Raw genomic sequence first — 19,349 nt, 5'->3', positions numbered from 1 at the left:
CCTGCAAAATGCATCAAACAGTCCCTAAGGGTTAAATAATAGTTGTCAAAATGATTCTTTGATTTGTACCCCTTAAAAAAACATAATAACACAATATAAACATCACCTATGAGATTATTTTTGAAAATACAGACACCCGCTGCCCAAATTTTAGAATACGAGTGATTGTAATCATTCTGTTTTATTGTGCTTAATAATTTGAGAAGATATCTATATATTTCTTATATAAATATTGAGGTGCGTAAACAGGAATAATGCACATGCGATAGCAGCTTGTCCCCAGCAGATAGCACCGCGAGGTCGTCGGCTACTCGGGTTTACTCGGGTTTACTCGGGCTCTTGCTCTGCTATCCATTGCTTTTCACTGCAGTGAGGCAGACAGTAGCTGTCGTGTCACAGATAGGCTCGTCAGTCTGATGTGGGATTTCCTGGTAAGGCAGAGCTCCAGACAAGAACCACAAAACGCAATTTGTCAGACTTCTCTCCGTTAACTCAAAACGCAACCCAGCCGTCGAGTTTCAGCGTTATTTCGGCCGTGTTATTCCGCAGAGAGGGGCTTTATTAACGCTAACGTCACTCCCCATCAGAGTTAGTGTGGAAGCTAACGCTAACGTCAGGGCTCCGTGCTGCTCTAGCCATGTCCGCCTCGGCTGGATGCTCTCCGGTGGGGCAGAGCTCGGGCCTCGGCCCCGGTATGTCCATGTTCCGCTGGTTAGAGGTGCTGGAGAAGGAGTTTGACAAAGCCTTCGTGGACGTGGACCTGCTGCTGGGAGAAATCGACCCGGATCAGGTGGATATTACCTACGAGGGTCGGCAGAAGATGACCAGCCTGAGCTCCTGTTTTGCTCAGTTGTGCCACAAAACTCAGACAGTTTTCCAGCTGAACCACAAACTGGAGGTGAGTGACTCGGTTCATGTTTCAACGACACTTCTGTTTGCCTTGGAGGTCATTTTTCTAACCGGTAAAACTGAAAGCTAGTAGCACAATATAGACTTGACACCTGAAGATAATCTCACAATGTAGGCCAGTGATACTCAATTTACGGCCCACGGGCCAAATCTGGCCCCTGATAGGCTGCCAGATGGACCCCCCCCCCAACCATTTTTTTAATTCACAATAAAAATAAAGCGATTAACTCCTGGGGTTGTTTTTGCATTCGTAGTATATACATTATAAGGTGCCAGGGTGCATAAAACAACATCAAAACAGCTTTTTTATTTAAAAAAAAGAAAGGAAAAAAAGGCAGTGGAAGATCCCCTCTACCCGCCCCGACAGAGGTCCAAGCTAAACCCCTAATGTCCTACAATTCTAGAAATGCCTAAAAATCCTGCTAATGTGCTGAAATTCTAGAAATGTTGTAATGTGCTAAAACATCCTAAATTCCTAGAAATGTCTAAAATCCCAGAATCGACTTTAAATCTTAGAAAGGTCCTGAAATCCAAGAAATGTTCTAAAATACGAGAAAGGCCCTAAAATCCCCCAAACATTCTAAAATCCTAAAAATGTCCTAAAATCTTGTGTTAAAATCCTTGAAATGTCCTGAAGATCTTGAGATGTGCTAAAATCAGAGAAACGTTCCAACATCCTAGAAACATCTCAAAATTCTGTAAATGTTCTAAAATGGTAGAAGTGCACTAAAATCCTAAAAAATGTCCTGGAATCCTAAAAATATCCTAAAAACATAGAAATGCCTTAAAATCTTACAAATCCCAGAAATGTCACAAAATCCTGGAAATGTCCTTATTCATAGAAACGTCCTAAAATCCGGGAAACATACTAAAATCCCAGAAACACATATGTGGCTGCTGCGACTGGCCTCTGGCCTCCTGTCATTTTGCAAAAGTGGCCCCTAAACAAAGTAAGTTGAGTCTCCCTGCTGTAAGCAGTAAAGGTGCGAATCACCACGATAGGTTTTCCCCTCGTCTTGTTTTCTTGTGTAACAGCAGAGAACAACAGAATGACTGCAGCAAACATTAACAACAGCGAGAAAGCACAGTTGGCACTGGCATATGGATACTGTGGAAAATGTGTGCTGGAATCATTTTGAATACTGATAATCAATATTAATGAATGGATATTTTTTGCAAACTACATTGGAGTCACGAAGCTGCATTACAGGGCTAAGAACCCATTTTTACCCAAAAAGCACATATTGATACTTGTGCATCAGTTTACACACAGATCAGGTTGTTACATATGACAGTATGTAATATTTTAATAAAACATAGGCAGTATACTGTCTGTTGCCTTTAGAGGATGATTTACCATTTACAATGCGCGCCTCCAGGGACACTGCCATAGTCATATGACATCAAACAGCCGCTTCTGCATGAAGTCCAGGTGGATGAATGGGAAAAAATTGCAAAAAAAGGTGTTTTCTTTATAAATTGACAAAAAATTCAAAAATAAAAGGCCAGCTTTTTTTCTGGAAGGCCTGTTTCTGTAAAAATAGGGAGTATATGAAATACAAAACACAGCATTTACAGTTATTGCCCCTCTCCTGCGCTTAATTTGATAATAATTTGACCTACCTCTCCCTTCTGGCTCTGAGTGGTGCTCCATTGTAGTTTTTCTAGCAGGAAGGCGGGAATTTTCAAGTTCCAAGTGGTCTGGCATGTAGCATTAGGACTGTTTGTTCTCTAGCTATATAAAGACTGCATTTGAAACTAGCACACACACAGACAGACCCTGAGGACAAAGCAGTCCTCTCAGTGTCCTGGCGGTGATCTTACAGGGTGGAATAGTCTGTGGCGAGTGCTGACATCGTGTGACCCGATGTTCTGACAGTTCAGTCATGTAAGGTTGGTCTCGTTTGACGATGAGTCGTCGGGAGCGATGGCGCAGCTAATGGTCGAAATTGACCTTTGCGAGTCCCATCAGTACAGTCTCTGGGAAGCAGTCAAGATAGCTGGTTTCCATTGTAAGCTCCGGACTGAATGGGAGGACCTACTGTGAGCGTCCTGCTGGGACTTTTCTGTATTCTGTATGTTTGGGTTCGTACAGTCGTGATTATTGATGATTCGGTAATCGTATCCCTCCTGGACAATGATGACCCGGATCATGGCCCTGTCATATCTGAGTTCACCGAGTGCTGTAAGTCGTCCTTCCTCACTATAAATGTGTCCAAGACAAAAGAGATGACAATAGATTTTAGGAAAAATCCTCCAGTCTTGTCCCCTGTGGTCATTAATGATCACGCTGTCGAGGTCGTGGATCAGTATAAATATCATGGCACCATCACTGATGACAAACTGAGCTCTGCCTCTCACACTGATGCTGTCTGTAAAAAAGCTCATCGCTGCATGTTTTTTTATCGTAAGCATCATGGTTTTATGTGTGTGTGTTGTGTTACCTGCGGCTCCAGACAGATTTTTTTTTGTTTTGGGCCAGAAATGGCTCTTTTGATAGTAAAGGTTGCCGACCCCTGGACTAAACGATCTTCCTCACCTTTATAAGAGTCAATCCTGGCCAACCCGAGCCATCCACTCAACAGCCAGTTTTCACTGCTTCCATCTGACTGCAGATTTAGTAAGCCAAAATGCAGGACTAACAGACCGAAGAACTCATTTGTTCCTGCCGTCATCGTTTTTTTAAATGATTCAATGTGATTTTAAATGTATTGTTGTATTGTATGCATTGTATCACTAATGTACTTCTGCTGGCTGCACAAGAATTTGCTCCTTGGGGGACAATAAAGATTTCTTGAACTTGAACTTGAACCTTGAAATGTCATGGAATTGCAATGCTATTTCCAGGCTTGGAAAAGTTTTGGAAAACAAAATATACCCTGAAGGTCACAAAAACTCTTTCACAAACCTTATAATAACACATGATTATAAGATGTTTGAAATTTAAAAACGCAACCATAATTTCTGTTTTTACAGGTCCTGGCTGTGATAAGTTGTGTAATTTTGGTGATTTTTTATCAAAGAAAACAGAGAAGGGTTTGGAAGGCGTGTTTAAAAAAAAGAAAAGAAAAAACCAAAATGCGTTCTTTAAAAAAAAAAAAAAAAAGGAGTGTCGATGGTCATTTTAGAAAATATATTGGTTTGAACATTAGCCTCAAAATCATGGAAATGTATTGATAAAACTGTGTGAATCATGGTTTGTTAACTCTTCTTTGTCTCCGTCCCCTCCGCTCCAGGCTCAGCTGGTGGACCTGCGCTCCGAGCTGACTGAAGCGAAGGCCGAGCGTAAAGTGGTGGAGAGGGAGGTCCACGACCAGCTCCTGCAGCTTCATGCTCTCCAGCTGCAGCTTCACGCCAAGCAAGGCCAGACAGAGGACTCCGACTCCATCAAAGACAGACTGGTAGGTCAGAGGAGGAGACGCTGTCCACAGCCTTCAATGGGAATATTTAACACTTTAACAAAAGAATACTTTTGCAAATATATTTGAAATCAGGAGCTCAGGAGAGGAACATTAGGAACAGACAAACTCAACCACACTGTTTAACTTTCAAAAAAAAAAAATATTGTAACATTTTGGTTACTATACCTTCACCTTCAGTATAAGCCATTATGTGAATATTGATGCAGAATCGTCCACGTCCGCATCGGATGCATCTTTAGAAATTATTAATTTCAACACCCTAATATCATCATCTTTCTCCCTGCATTTTCCTTCACATATAGGAAATTGTCCAAAAAAAAACCCCATTTAAAAAATACTTTTCCCTATTGTGAAATAAAATTTATTTGAAGACAAAATCCCTCACACTGTCTAACTGGCAAAAAATAAATAAAATAATTATTGCGACATTTCAGTAACTAGACCTTCACCAGGCAATCAGTTTGGCGACAGAGAGCAGCCCTGATTAGCAGGGAGCGGCTGTGAGTTTGCAATCAACAACATTCCCCACGAGCAGTGAGAAAGCAGAACTACCAAACAGTCATTTACTATGTGACAATTTACTATATTATACATGGAGACAGAGAAGTAAAAACATGCTGTGTAGTGCTCTACCAAAAGGACATGGGAAAAAAACACCCTGTTGTTGGCTACGGGTTTTCACCTGGTTGGATGTGCTGCCAAAAAAAAAAAAAAAGCATAATCCAGTCTTCCTAACTTGCTCTGACTTATGTGACAAAGATAACTTTTGAGTAGCTAATATCTTTTTAAAAAATACGTGTTTATTTTACGCTAATATGGGCTCTGAAAATGCATCATATTATAATGTCATCCTATGTACTTATACTTATAAAAAACTTGTTAAAAAAATACAACCTTGTATGATTAAAAAAAAACATGTAAAATATTGCTACTTTGATTCGCAATTTTTTTTCAAAAAGCTGCCACATAATCAGGCATTTCAGGCGTCAACGTTCACAGAAACTTCCAGTGAAATCCTGGAGGGACTGATTTCACTTCCATCAGCCATCTCTGGTGTTGTTTCCATGAATTTGGCAGCACATCCAACCAGGTGAAAACCAGTAGCCAACAACAAAGTGTTTTTGTCCGTGTCTTTTTGTTGAGTTAAGTGTTGCTTTTCTAAACCTGCCTGTCTAAGAAACTCACTGTTTTATGTTTATTGTCGTCACTGTACAGCATGTTTTTACTTCTCTGTCTCCATGTAGAATATTGTAGATTGTCACATAGTAAAATGCTCTCTGGTATTTCTGCTTTCACTGCTCATGGGGAATGTGGTTTATTGCAAACTCACAGCTGCTGCTGATCAGGACATCTCTCTGTCTCCAAACTGTTTGCCTGTTGAAGATCTAGTTACTGAAATGTCGAAATAAGTTATTATTAATATTTATAATTTATTTATTTAACAATTGTATTTATTCATTTATTTTCATTTTCTATTTTCTGTTTTTTTGCAAGTTAGTGTTTGGGCGTTTGTCTGCAAATAAATTACATTTTACAAAAGTATTTTTTTTACATGTTTTCTTTTAAATTTTTTGACATTTTCCTTTATGTGGTAGAAACGGTGTAGCTCCAGAAAGAAAATGCAGGGACAAAGATGGCAGGTATGACATAAAACAAAGGTTAGCGTCGGAGTCAGTCTCAGAATGTTGCAGCTTCATTGCAGCATAAAAAAGTCTGAAAGAGATCTCTTGTTTCAAGACATCAAACTGGAGGTTCAGTGTGGGCCGACTGCACAGAGCCCAGTCCCCGTGCATCGCACCATCGCATTCATTAACTGTGCAGATGTTCCTGTTTTTAACATAGTTAACATGGTTGATTTCAAAAAGCAAAACCGTTAATCTCAGGTAAAGGAGGAAGAACACCTGCACACTGAAATAACCTCTTGAAAAATCCATGAATTCAGAAAGATCCCTGAGGCTTAACTTTTGTATTTAGTTTCTTACTGTATGTGCTGTGTTGTGTGGTTTGCATGAACTATAGAGACATCTGGATTTGATCTGGTGAACAGTCCCCCCACAGTACGATGCCAAGGTCATAAAAATCTATAATGCACAAATAAAGACTGAATGATAAATATAACGGCAGTGGCGTCTGACACGTCAGCACATTGTGTTCCTGTAAGAGTTCATCACACACAATGAGCCCTGTTGTTTCAGATAAACAAGCTCAGCCTATGTTTCCTGATCTACAGCTTTAACAAATAAAGTTGCTAAGATAGTTGCCTCAGCTCATTTTAGAAATCTGAAAGTCAGAATTTCTGTCGTGATGACTGCAGAGTCTTGGGAACTCGGGGACTGAAGTTAGCAGCTACTCTGCAGTTTTTTCGTCATGCGGCTCTTATTTCTGGTGTCCAGGATGAAAATGGCCAAAAACCTTATCATGATAAAAAATGGTCATATCTGTTGATATTGATCATTTTTGTCATTGTACATCGTTAGTACTGTCCTTAATCTATTATTGGTAAAATTAAATGAATTATTTTTGCCATTTAGTTTTTTTTAATTCATTTTGGCATTGTTCAAAACATATTGACTTTTACACTTAATACACAAATTTAAATAATATAGATATAAATGGATACACAGGCAGGGAAAAGAAACAACAAAAATGAAACAAAATCAAACCAAAGTAGACAAATTAAACCAGAAAACAACGACAAATAAGAGAAAACAACAACAACAACACAACAACTGATTAATTGTTATTTAAAAAAAAATACTAAACTTTGCTTATTTTAAACACTACACAAACTCCTTTTTTCCTCAATCAAAACTCACAGCAACAAATACTTTGACTGCGTGGCATAGCCTATTGATGGAACGATTAAATTTCACGTTGGTTGAATTCTCAACCACTGATTAATTGGTCATCACTTAATTGTTACCATCCCTAATCTGTAGTCATTCGAATTATATATTTAAAATTATGTTATAGAAAAAGAAATGTATTTTTAAAATTATACATATATTTTTCTACACTTGTTTCGGGTCAGTAGGGGGCTCTAACAACCTGAAAAAGCATTCACACCCATGACATACATAAAGTCACGTAAAATCATACAGCAGTAGATAGATCGATAAAAACGCACGTACAGCTACATTTTAAAAGCAATGGCTATCAATGACTATTCTTACACCCTTTACGAATTTCTTGCCAATTTTTGGGTCGTTCCTTTCGTTGCTCATAGCAATGTTCCCATGGTTTTAAAAGCGATCAGTGTTCCCAGATCAAGCCCCATTGCTCCGGTTTCAAAGGGTTAACAGTCATCCCTCTGACAGCTGACAACATTTCGCCTGATGCTGAGCCTCCACTTTACACTGTGTGCAGTGGCCGGCTGTAGAACGCATTTGACAGAGCTCACAGCCCAGAGCGTAATCACTGAAGTTATGCAAAAGAAGGTGAATTTAGGGGAAAACAGTGGAAGCCTAAAACTACATCTCAGTCGCCAGTGTCTGTTCGGCGGCTGCTGTTGCTTTGGTGCGTCCTGGTCTTCTCCCTTTGCCTCAATTGCTTTCAATTACAGTTATTTTCCATCTGTTGTGCATGTACTGCTTGACAATACATGCTTACTTATATTGACTGGTTCATTTACTCACAGCCTCTGTTGCCTGATATTTCTTTAATCTGTGACTTCTCTTTCTGTTCTTCCTTTGCTTCTTTTTTCCTAAAGCCTGCGCCAACACTGGACGACATGGTAAGTTTGTGTATGGCTGTATTTTCATATAGATATAGATATAGATATAGACATACAAGTAAATATGGATATAGATGTAAACATAGACATAGATATGGATGTCGATCTAGAGATAGACATGGATATATACATAGATATAGATAAAGATAAAGATATAGTCATAGGTATAGATATAGATATAGATACAGACATAGATATAGATATAGACATAAATATGGATATGGATATAGATATAGACATAGATATGGATATAGATATAGACATAGAAATAAATATAGATATAGATACAGACATAGATATAGACATAGACATAGATGTAGATATAGATATAGATATAGATATAGACATAAAAGTAGATATAGATACAGACATAGATATGGATATAGATGTAGGTCTATCTATCTATATATCTCTCTCTCTATATATATATATATATATGAGAGAGAGAGATGGATACAGATATAGATATGTACATAGACATGGAATGAATATACAGTAGATAGTATAGATACAGATATCGATTTTGTCTAGAATGAATATAGATTATGTAGCTACACTTGCTGCAGCTAATGATCACTGATACTTAAAAGCAGGAGTAGAAAGGACCGGGACGTGAGACAGAGCTGTCTTCCTATTTACTAACGGAGTCAGACATCCAGCTGTTCGTAAAAATAAAGAAAGAATCTATCATACACACTAACATTACCATTAAACGAAAATAAAACAAAGAGACAACAACAATTTAAACACAAAGTTCCACCTCACATTCACATCTACGTATATAAAAACGATCGGAAAAGCTGGCAAAAATATCAACATTTTTTAGACGCTCACAACATGAAACTAGCATCAGTGGTGACAGGACTCATCACAGGATGACAGGCTTTAATCCAGCTGGGCTGTCACTGTCTGTCTCTGCATTTCTCAGCTGCATGACAGCTGATTGTCACTTCTGCCTCTTTGATGATTTTCAAACTCTTCTCAAACCTTAATTAACTCTTTGTACTCTTGATCCTCATTTTTTAAGAGAATCTCTGCATCCCTTCTTCTCATCTATTAACGCTCAACTGCACCGAAGTGGGGTGAAGTGATTCTGTTCAAATGTGAATGACCTAGTCCTGAATATAGTAAAACCCACACTGTTTAACCCTTTGAAACCTGGATCGCCTTCACTTTCAGACACCTTCACAAGTATGTAAACCTATGAAATCAGAGACAGTTGGGTTGCTTTCATTTGCAAACATAGCAACTTGGCAAGAACTGTTCTGCAAATTGCAAGCAGTTAGTTGATTTGGAAAAATTCTGGAAAAATGACAGCGATGTAAGAATTATTATTATTATTTAAAGCACCTTTTTCAGGTCAGGTTCCTTGTTGGTTTTTTTCTATTTTTCTTTATTATTTTTTTTTCTAATTTTCAAGTAATTTTCATGTACTTTATACTTTTTCCCCCTAATTTTTGGGTCATTTCTCTAAGCGTTGCTCATTGCCTTTTACCTACATTTTCGATAGACATCAAGTCAATTTGCTCATGTCTCAAAGGGTTAAAATGTAAGTTCAAGTTGCAAAGCTGTTGAAATAAGGGCCACTCTCGAGATGATGGCACTTTGCTGTAGATGCCAAATGAACACATATCTCATGCTGTGATCATAGGTGAGGCTGAAACTGGAGCACAAGATCAACAGGCAGATAGCTGCAGAGTCAGCTGAGGTCATCAAAGCTCAGCGAGGCTTTCAATTTACAAGATTATCATGCTGCAAACTGCAATTTTGGTCACTAGCTGTGGGTGTAGACTGAATGGATGACATCATGGCCACATCAGCAGAAAATGGATGAATCATTAGTGGGTGAAAAAAAAATCACATGATGTCTGAAATAGATTTTTTTTAATGCAGAAACACATCGCAAACACGCAATGATAAAAGCAAAAATGCAAAAAAAAGGGAATAATTCTCATAAACTGCCATAATTGCAGAAGATTAATGTTGTGTACCATTACGTTCCAATGTGATTTTATTTTCATACAAACTGCATGAGAAAGCCTGAGAACTAATCATCATTACACTGATATTTAAGGCAGCACTCAGTACATTTGCATGCCGTTAGAAAAAGTCAAATTATTCTGTCAGTCCGATAAAAGTAGACTTTTCTCCCGCGGTGGTTAGAGATAGGGACTGTTCATTATTTATGAGGGGGGAAGGGGTGCTGCAAAATGGGTCAGGCATTTTAAACTAAAAGCACTGAAGAGGCACTTGTGTTTTTAATTTTGGCTGAAATAAAGGACATGCAACTTGAACAGGTAGTACTTTTCCTTTTTTTAAATAAAAAAAAGTCACACCCCATTCATCCCCCTCCTCTGATAAATACAGTACAGTCCCACAACAGCAGCACTAAAGCTAAGTGATGTCCTGCTGTGGACGGGGCTGCAGCAAAACATATTTTAGCCACCTAAAAAAAATATCAATATCAGTTTAACTGGACACTATATTTGAATCCACATCAATGTATATAGATTAAATGAGCGATCACATAACATCGACGTAGAGTGGCCCAAAAATTAGGAAGAAATTAGGAAAAACTTAAAAGACAATTACCTTTTTTTAAAAGAAACAAGAAAATTGTCTGAAAATTAAAACATATAGTGTATATATACATATAGTTTCCTGGATTATTGTTAACCTCCCCCCCAAAAAAAAGAATCTTGTCACCTTCTCTCACCCTGTTAGACGTTTCTTGTCAAGCTGGTCATTGCCTTTTCTCTCCATATTTTCGAAAGAATTCAAAATACGTTGTTCAGGTTTCAAAGGGTGAAACAGCTTGTGCAAAACATCTGAACGCAGCACTAGATAACTGATGTCAGTTCAGGTTTTCAAGGGTTAACTTATCAGTGGACAGACGGTAACTTAACAGACATTTCTTGAAATGAAAATATTTTCGAATATTACTTCAAACGCACTTTCAGCACAATAACTTTGAGCTGAACTTTCATGATAAACGCAGATATGTGGAATGTGCGAGAGAGCTTCACACTGAGAACTCAGATCCTGCTATTTACTGTGAGTTCTCACCAAATCTCTTCCCTAACCAACCGTCGAGCCAAAGGCTGACCTTGAACCGCCGTTATTACAGTGGTGCAACTGGGTCAGCGTTTCAGCCGCAGCTGTTTCCTCACAGTACTTTCCTGCTTTTCTCAGGGATTTCATATAATCTGTTTAAATCTCAGGGAAAACATTCAGCCCTAATCTGAATATCACTCTTGATTACCACGTAGCCTGCTGGAACTAATAATATACGAGCTGAGCTTTCTCCGCGTTGATATTGGTAAGATTAAACTGTTGCCAGAGATTAACTCTTTGAAACCTGGAGCAATATCGATCTTCCTGTGCTGCTTTTAGATGCCTTATACAAGTATTTCAACCTTTAATGCTGAATCAATTTAGTTTCTTTCAGCAACATGTGGGAAAAGGCAATGAGCAACTTAGCAAGAGATGTTCTGCAAAAATTTTAGAAATTAGGAAAAGCTGACAAGAAAATGAACTGAAAATTATTTTTTAAAAAAAGATAGACAGAAGAGAAAGACACAAAGAGAGAATTTTTTTTTAATGTGAAAAAGGACAACGAGCAAATATTCCAAAAATCAATAGATTTAGAAAATTATTTTCAAATGCTGGGGAAAAATGTTTAGGGAAAAAAAGAAATAACTTGGGGAAATATATTTATAATAATTAAATAGTTATGAATTGTGTTTCAAAATTATCATTTTTTTAGACTAGGCACTTCAGTTTTTTTTGTTTGTTTTATTTTATTTTATTTTATTTTGTTATTATTAGTAGGATTAGTATTTATTTATTTCATTTCTTGCAAATTTTTGGGTCATTTCTTTGTTGCTTTTTGCCTTCTTCCCATGTTTTTGAAAGAAACCAAAACAATTTTTCCAAGTTTCAAAGGGTTAAGCGCATTTTCACTCAGGCCCTCATCTTGCCTCCGCTGCGTCTTACGTTATGTTGTAAAGTGTTCACATGTGACGTCTCGTTTTAGGAACAGGAGCTTGAAGTCAGCAAAAAGGAGAAACTGGCAGAGGCCCGTCTGGAGGCCGAAGTGAGACTACTGAAGAAAGAAAACGAGGCTCTGCGCAGACACATGGCCGTCCTGCAGGCTGAGGTGTACGGAGCCAGACTGGCTGCCAAATACTTGGATAAGGAGCTGGCCGGCAGGTGAGGACAGCACCTCTCAGGTTAAAGTTCGGCAAAACCTATATGGAGTTCCAAGTGACAGCAGAATCTTTGGCTTTGTCTGGCAGGGTGCAGCAGATCCAGTTGCTGGGCCGTGACATGAAAGGGCCGGCACACGACAAGCTGTGGAACCAGCTGGAGGCGGAGATCCACCTCCACCGGCACAAGACCGTGATCCGAGCATGCAGGGGTCGCAACGATCCCAAGAAACCCCTCCCCTCTCCTGTGGGACACGTGAGTGTGAAATCACGCAGCAGGTACAACTGTCGCTACCTTTCTACGTGCTGCTAATGTTCAGTGTGTCCATGTGATTCCAGGACCCAGACATGTTGAAGAAGACTCAGGGAGTCGGCCCCATCAGAAAGGTGGTGCTGGTCAAAGATGATCACGAGGGGCTCGGAATCTCCATCACAGTAAGAAGTCCCGGCTGTTCTCTCTTCCTGATAGTGGCTATGGCAGCCTCCTGAAATTGCTCCCAAAATTTGTTTAAAGCTCTCAACAAAATAATATTACGGCATGAATGAGCAGGACGTCTCGCAGTTGTCATATTGCTAACTGTTTAAGCCACAGCCTGCTCAGTTTAGCTGCATGATGAGATAATGCATGATGGTTCTGGTGGTTCGAAGGATTGGAGGGCGTCATAGTGACGGGGGGCTGTGCCCTGCTGCCGTATCTTAAAAATGCAGAAGGTAGAAGCACCAGCAACAGTTCATTGTCTGACAGCATTGATGAATCTAAAACAAAAATGTGTCAGGAGAGGTCAGGTTTTTTAAGCACTTTTGGCTTAGTGGAGGGGCATGCAATTTTAAATGGATTTTCTGTTTATTTAATGCCAATTTTGAAAGAAAATATGTCTTCCAAACCGTGGGCCGGTGGGTTTGAAAAAAAACAAACATTTTTGGTCATTTTTTCCTTCTTTTATTTATTTATTTATTTATTTAGTTATTTGAGGGAGGGAATTTTTTTTTTCTTAAATTTTTAAAAGGCATTTTTTTTCTTTAAAAATTCACAAAAATCACAGCATTTATTACAGACAGAAACTCTTAAAACAGCAATTATTGTTGGATTAAAAAAGAAAAAAAAAAGAAGCTGGGCAAGCGGTGTTATGTGATTGATACTGTTTGTCGACATAAAAAAAAGAGTTACTAAAACGTCACCAAATCATCACCTCCAAAGACCACTCTGTGAAAAATGTTGAGTGACCTCTTGCGTTTCCTCCTCAGGGTGGGAAGGAGCACGGTGTTCCCATTCTCATTTCAGAGATCCATCCCAGCCAGCCTGCAGACCGATGTGGAGGGCTGCATGTCGGAGACGCCATCCTCGCTGTCAACAGCATCAACCTCCGCGATGCCAAACACAAAGAGGCCGTCACCATTCTGTCCCAGCAGGTAACAACACAGGCCAACACACACATAACACACACTACGCCACACCTGTTCCCTTAGCGTGCTCACTCAGTGTGTGTGTGTGTGTGTGTGTGTGTTAGCGGGGACAGATAGAGTTCGAGGTGGTGTACGTGGCCCCAGAGGTGGACAGCGATGATGAGAATGTAGAGTATGAAGACGACAGCGGTCATCGCTACCGACTCTACCTGGATGAACTGGAGGACAGCAGCACGGCGCCACCCAGCAACAGCTCAGCGTCACTGCAGGGTGAGATCCAAAAAAACTTGTTTTGACCAATAATTATATGCTTTCAGAACGCTTAAGTGTATGAATGAAATTTGTCTCATTTTAAATGTGTGGGGTATTTGTTTTGATGAAAATGCTCCATTGAAACCCATTCAAACTGCAATTTTGATCCCACAGCCATCAAAGCAGAAAAACATTGTATCAACAAGCATTGTATCAGTATCTGGACTTTTGCCTTGAAATTTGTCATTTTTACTATTTTACACCTGATGATGTCATTTTTTTCATCTAAAAACATTGTGGCATCATGACAAAACCTGGCATTTAAAGGAATAAAATTCTGAAAATTATTAATTATTTTGATATTTATGATTAGAACTGATGTTTGTTTCAAAAAAACAACTAAATGAAAGAAGAAAAACATTTTCATGTTCATATTGTTTCTGGCCTGATTCTGAAAAGCGCATTTTGTGCGCAGAGTGGTCTGACTGAGTACTTGACTCTACACAAAAAAATAATGTTTTAAAATAAATGTTGCTGCTAATCATTAACATATACTAGGCTGTGATAAAAAAAATGATAATCTACTTAGCATGTAGCATATTGAATATAATTCTTTTTTATTGTGTGTGTGTTTTAAAATCTAAAAACATAGTGGCATCATGACAGTAACTCTGAAACATAATGAATATTTTATATTTAAAATTAGGACTGATGTTGGTTAAAATAATTAACTGAAAGTAGGAAATAATACTTATGTATAATAGTTTTTAAAGTTTGACTTTGAAAAGCGCATTTTGTGCACAGAGCAATACCAGTGTGTGTAATATTAAAGTGAGCCTTATGGGTTAAGTTCCTGTGTTTGGTGTTGATGACTTTGGCACTGATGAAGGACCAATGTGGCCTGAAACACATTCACTGTGTTTCTGAAGCGTGGGTCATGTTGATGTGAGTTTTACTAGACTTTTGTTGTACTTTTACCAACAACGGGACACAACCAGTCATACTGAGTTGAGGGCACGCAGTCATGCATCTTGGATTTGGTTTGATTTGATTTAATTTAATGTGATTTGATGTAATTTTGATTTTATTTGATATTTATTTTGAACATGTTGTAAAAAAGATGAAAATGAATCAGAATGCCAATAACAGAAATGACCATCTATCCAGAAGTATTCAGTCAGAGGGAACTGTGCTCCGTCTCCACTATGAGCTGCTAATTAAAAGAAGCCCAGGCTCCTCATATCTTTGCTGTGTTTGAAAGATGCTTTCTGGTCAATGTAAAACAACATATTATTCATTATTATGTAAATCTGTGTCCCCCCTCTGCAGCTCTGGAAAAGATGACACTTAGCAACGGAGCCGAGAACGGAGACACTGGGATCTCCAGTGAAACACCTTCAGAGGAAACCCCTTCAAAACCTCCCGAGACTGACTGCTCCTCCTAAAGGCTCTGCTGAGAAATCGGTCTTTTGGAGACATCACAAGAGGATTGACGAGAAAATCCCACTCAAAGGACTGAACAAAGAATTCTGTGACGAGCCTAGGGACAAGGTAAAATGAACAGAGACGGTCTATTTTCCCTTTTTCCTCTCGATGTTGTGGGGTGGTGGTGGTGGGGGGGTCTAGCCTGGGCTTGTGGCAATTATTTGGGGTAAAATGTTTGAAGAAGCAGAAATGTGTAAAATATGTAGAGCAGGAGTGATCCTTAACAATGTCTGATTTTTTTTCTAGGTATTTTATTAAGATATTAATCTCGGAACCCACTGGCGAGCTCTCTGACAATGATAAGCTTTTTGGGGCAATGCCCAATATTTTTGGGGGTTCCAGAATAGCGAGATTTTTTTCTTCCGTTAGCCTGTCTTTTCGGCTAAATCATATAAACAGATATATGGTTATGAATGCAGATTTTTTTTCTTTTTAATTAATACATAGCTAAATTGTCGTGAGACAATAGCCAGTGGATTCCGGGATTGCATTAGTTCTCCACACGGACCTGCCACTCATATGTGATTGGTTGATACAACTCAGACTACAAACATAAACCAGAACGCCAAAACCTTGCGCTGTTGCTTACAGACTCTGCAGGCATATGCAGATATCTGTTGATAGAGATTAAGATACTTATGGAAATTGCAATTGCTGTATGTGAGAAATCTGCAAAAGGAAGTAGATGGCATGGAGGCATAGTGACATTATAAAGAAGAGGTTGAAAATGTCTTTCAGGTTAAGCTTTTAAAGAAATGCTTGTAGAGTATTTTGCTTCTTATGTAGAGGTCGACAGATATTGGTTTTTCAGGGCTGATACCGATTATTAGTACTTAATGAGACCGGTAATTGATATTTGGAACCGATATGCATTTACAAATTTCATACCAAGTTACTCATTGCCTTTTTTGCCGAATTTAAAATTTGGAATATAACAAACTCCAACACAATTTTTCTTTTTGAATACCTTAAGCAACTGTTTAATCAAAAGTGAAATGTTCAACATCATATACAGCAAGTTCCCATCAACCTTTTCTTATAAAGTTCAGTGAGAAAATTTAAATAAAAATGAAAAAATACAAATAGCTTCCTGAGGTTTTACAAAGTAAAAGTTCCTCCCACGCTGACACTTTCTTTGCATGTATTGCAGACTTCACCTTCCTGCTGTTGGTTGGATGTAGTATGGGCACTTTTTTCATTAATTAAATTTATCGGCGATCATTATGATAAAACGCCAATACAGATAATCGGCAAAATGCCAAATATCGGTTCCGATAATCAGCCGGGCGGATAATCTGTTGACTCTTATTCTTATGCATAATTATTCATCTGGCTTTGACAACACTATGATAAAAACAAAAATGATATCATCCTGCAGGGACCCCAGGAGAGGCCAGGAAAATATCTCAATAAAGGAAATGAGTGAAAAAGATCATTTTTTAATGTTTTACAAAAAAGAATTTAAAAAAATCTTTGAAATAGATATCAAATGGAAAGCATTATAAAGTCTTGCCTGCTATCACCAGTACACTTTTTCAAACTTTTCTGAAACTCATTAAAGACCTAAGCTAGGTAGATATCATGCTGAATAATGTATTCAGGGTCTTAATATTTAAACAACCACATGAGTAACAATTAAAACCTAAGAGGAACGATTGGCACCTTTCTTTGATCTCCATTTTAAACATTGTTAAAGTGCTTAAATATCTACTTCTGACTCCAACGTTTGAAATGCTGAATCTTCATAGTCATCCATGAAATGTGCATATGACACTCAATCAACCAACAATCTTATTTACTTTTATCGCTCTCATTCAACATAGAATCTGTAATGTAAAAAGATTAGGGTTACATGTGGAAAAAAATGAGTTTTGAGATGAAAGTCAGAATGCTAATACTTTAGGTCAGATTTGAGTACAAATTAAGAGGATTTAAGTCAGAATTCTGAGATTTAAATTTGAATTCTGGGATGTAAGTTTGAATTCTGAGATTAAAGTTTAATTTAAAATTTAAAATTTCACATTTCTGAGAATTAAAGTCAAAATTCTGAAAATAAAGTCATAGTATTCCAAGAATTACATCAGCATTTTTGAATGTACATCCAAATTCCCAGATTGGAGCTTCAGAATTCCTGCAATTTAGTCTGAATACTCAGACTTGTCAGAATACTGAGACTGAAGTTCCAGAATTCTGAAATTTGTATTTTGAAATTCTCAGAATTGAAGTCAGAATTTTATGACTTGAAGTCAAAATCCTGAGATTTAAATTTCAGACTTCTCAGAATTAAAGTTAGAATGCTGAGCTTTGAGTCAGAATTATGAGATTTAAGTCCAAATTCTGAGAAAAAAGTCTTAAAATTACAAGAATTTAGTTAGTGTGATTTCAAAGTCAGAATTCTGCGACTGAAGTCCAATTTCAGACTTTAATCTCAGAATAAGTCAAAATTCAGACTTTATTCTCAGAATTCTGACTTTAAACTCAAATATATTTTTCACGTGTGGCCATGATCCTCTTCCATAAATGTGTAACAGAGGGCTTTCAGCTGATGGAATAAACCCTCTGGTGACTTTTCTTGCCAGTTGACACCAGTGGCTGTGAAATCCTATGAGTTTTCCATCTTTGAAGGCAGCATGCGTCATTGAGATTTGAACAAAGGTGCCGTCTTTTCTCTAACTTTTTAGAGATCCAGGTTATATACAGCGTATTCATTATTCAGGGGGTCCTTGTCAATTCATTTTCAGAGACGGCATTTAGCAAAACAATCAGTGAAACTATGCCATGTGTCCATTTTAGACTGAAAGAAGCTACTTCTCTTCCGATCTTCTAGATATTTTTAAAAGCAAATACTAAAACAAAACGTTACATCTGACACTGCAGATCCTCTCCTGAGTCCTTGAAGACTTTGTAATTATATCAGTGACTATACGTCATACTTGTGTATGACCTGAACCCCTGCCCTGCTATTGTATCCTATTTATAAGGCTGTGGGGGTGGATGTCCCCGTTTCCCTGCCATAGCTTTTTAACCATGTCCCATCACTAACATATTTCAGCATGTCACTGTATGTTGAGTATACAGGGTTGGGCACAATAACACTTCTCTGAAACAACGTCATTGAATGCAGTCGTTCTTAAAGAAGGGGTCTTTCTTAAATGTGTATCGCTCTACACTGTATTTTGTTATTGTTTTTTTTTTTATTGTGTCACATTCTACAGTAGCACATAGTATTTTGTCCTACCCGACAGTAAAATGCAGTAAAGTACAACAAAGTAAACTGGACTGAGACGCAGGCCTCGCCACTCTTCTGTCTGATGCAGAGACATTCAGTTGATGCATTATTGTGCCCAGCTCTTCAGTGCTGCTAGCTGCCAGCGATCAGGCCCAGAGGAACATGAGTGAGTGGAACCATAACTCTGTGCCCTCTGAGCATTCACACGCCACTCTCTTTCCCCGCTTTTCGTTCTTCCGTTTCCTTGGTGCTTGGTTTGTGTCTCCGAACTCTTCACACATATATGATGTGCTTCTTTATTATACGTAATGTATTCAAGTCATGCAATTTATTTAGCCTTTAAATAAAGTTTGGTTCCAAATTGGTTTATTTGTAATCAGTTTTTTTATTGTCTTTTTAAAAATGTCTTCAAAAAAATCTCTGAGTTTATGAAATAAAGTGTAATTCTGTTTAGACTTGCAAGCAGGTAGGTCAGGGTTTAAGCACCTACTTGCAATTTGGGCCACAAAGGCATTTGACCCAAGGGGATCTGAAAACTATAAGCACACCTCTTTTCTTTTGCAGTTTTGTGCTGGTGGCCTGGCAAAGACCAGGATGTGACAGGTAAGCCTGATTTAGTCTTTAGAGGAGGAATATACTGCAGCCCAATACAACACAACTCAACCCAAACCAACCCATAAAGAAAGCGAAGCACGTAAAAAGCGTCA

The 19,349-nt window shown here is 38.3% G+C and overlaps 1 protein-coding gene across 2 annotated transcripts; it reads left to right on the top strand.

The window, feature by feature from the left end:
• The first annotated feature begins 316 nt into the window (after positions 1 to 316).
• On the top strand, positions 317 to 19,007 carry gopc (golgi-associated PDZ and coiled-coil motif containing). 2 transcript variants are annotated; one of them, XM_042503012.2, is made up of 9 exons: positions 317 to 898; positions 4,146 to 4,310; positions 8,041 to 8,064; positions 12,101 to 12,276; positions 12,363 to 12,528; positions 12,612 to 12,707; positions 13,518 to 13,682; positions 13,781 to 13,946; positions 15,258 to 19,007. In XM_042503012.2, exons 1-9 carry the CDS (start codon positions 638 to 640, stop codon positions 15,371 to 15,373), a joined length of 1,335 nt encoding a protein of 444 aa, XP_042358946.1. In that variant the 5' UTR covers positions 317 to 637; the 3' UTR covers positions 15,374 to 19,007. The 2 variants fall into 2 exon arrangements, with proteins under 2 accessions (XP_042358946.1, XP_042358948.1); XM_042503014.2 differs by lacking the exon at positions 8,041 to 8,064.
• The last annotated feature ends 342 nt before the right edge of the window (positions 19,008 to 19,349 follow it).

Source organism: Plectropomus leopardus, chromosome 16 (assembly GCF_026936395.1).
Source record: "Plectropomus leopardus strain MGB_pleo_1.0 chromosome 16, ASM2693639v1, whole genome shotgun sequence".
Taxonomy (NCBI): Eukaryota; Metazoa; Chordata; class Actinopteri; order Perciformes; family Serranidae; genus Plectropomus; species Plectropomus leopardus.
This window is presented reverse-complemented; position numbering and strand designations above follow the sequence as displayed.

Coding starts and splice junctions, on each gene's coding strand:
- gopc (XM_042503012.2), top strand. CDS start 638: ATGTCCGCCTCGGCTGGATGCTCTCCGGTGGGGCAGAGCTCGGGCCTC. Junction 12,277..12,362: donor GATAAGGAGCTGGCCGGCAG/GTGAGGACAGCA, acceptor TTTGTCTGGCAG/GGTGCAGCAGATCCAGTTGC. Junction 13,683..13,780: donor TCACCATTCTGTCCCAGCAG/GTAACAACACAG, acceptor TGTGTGTGTTAG/CGGGGACAGATAGAGTTCGA.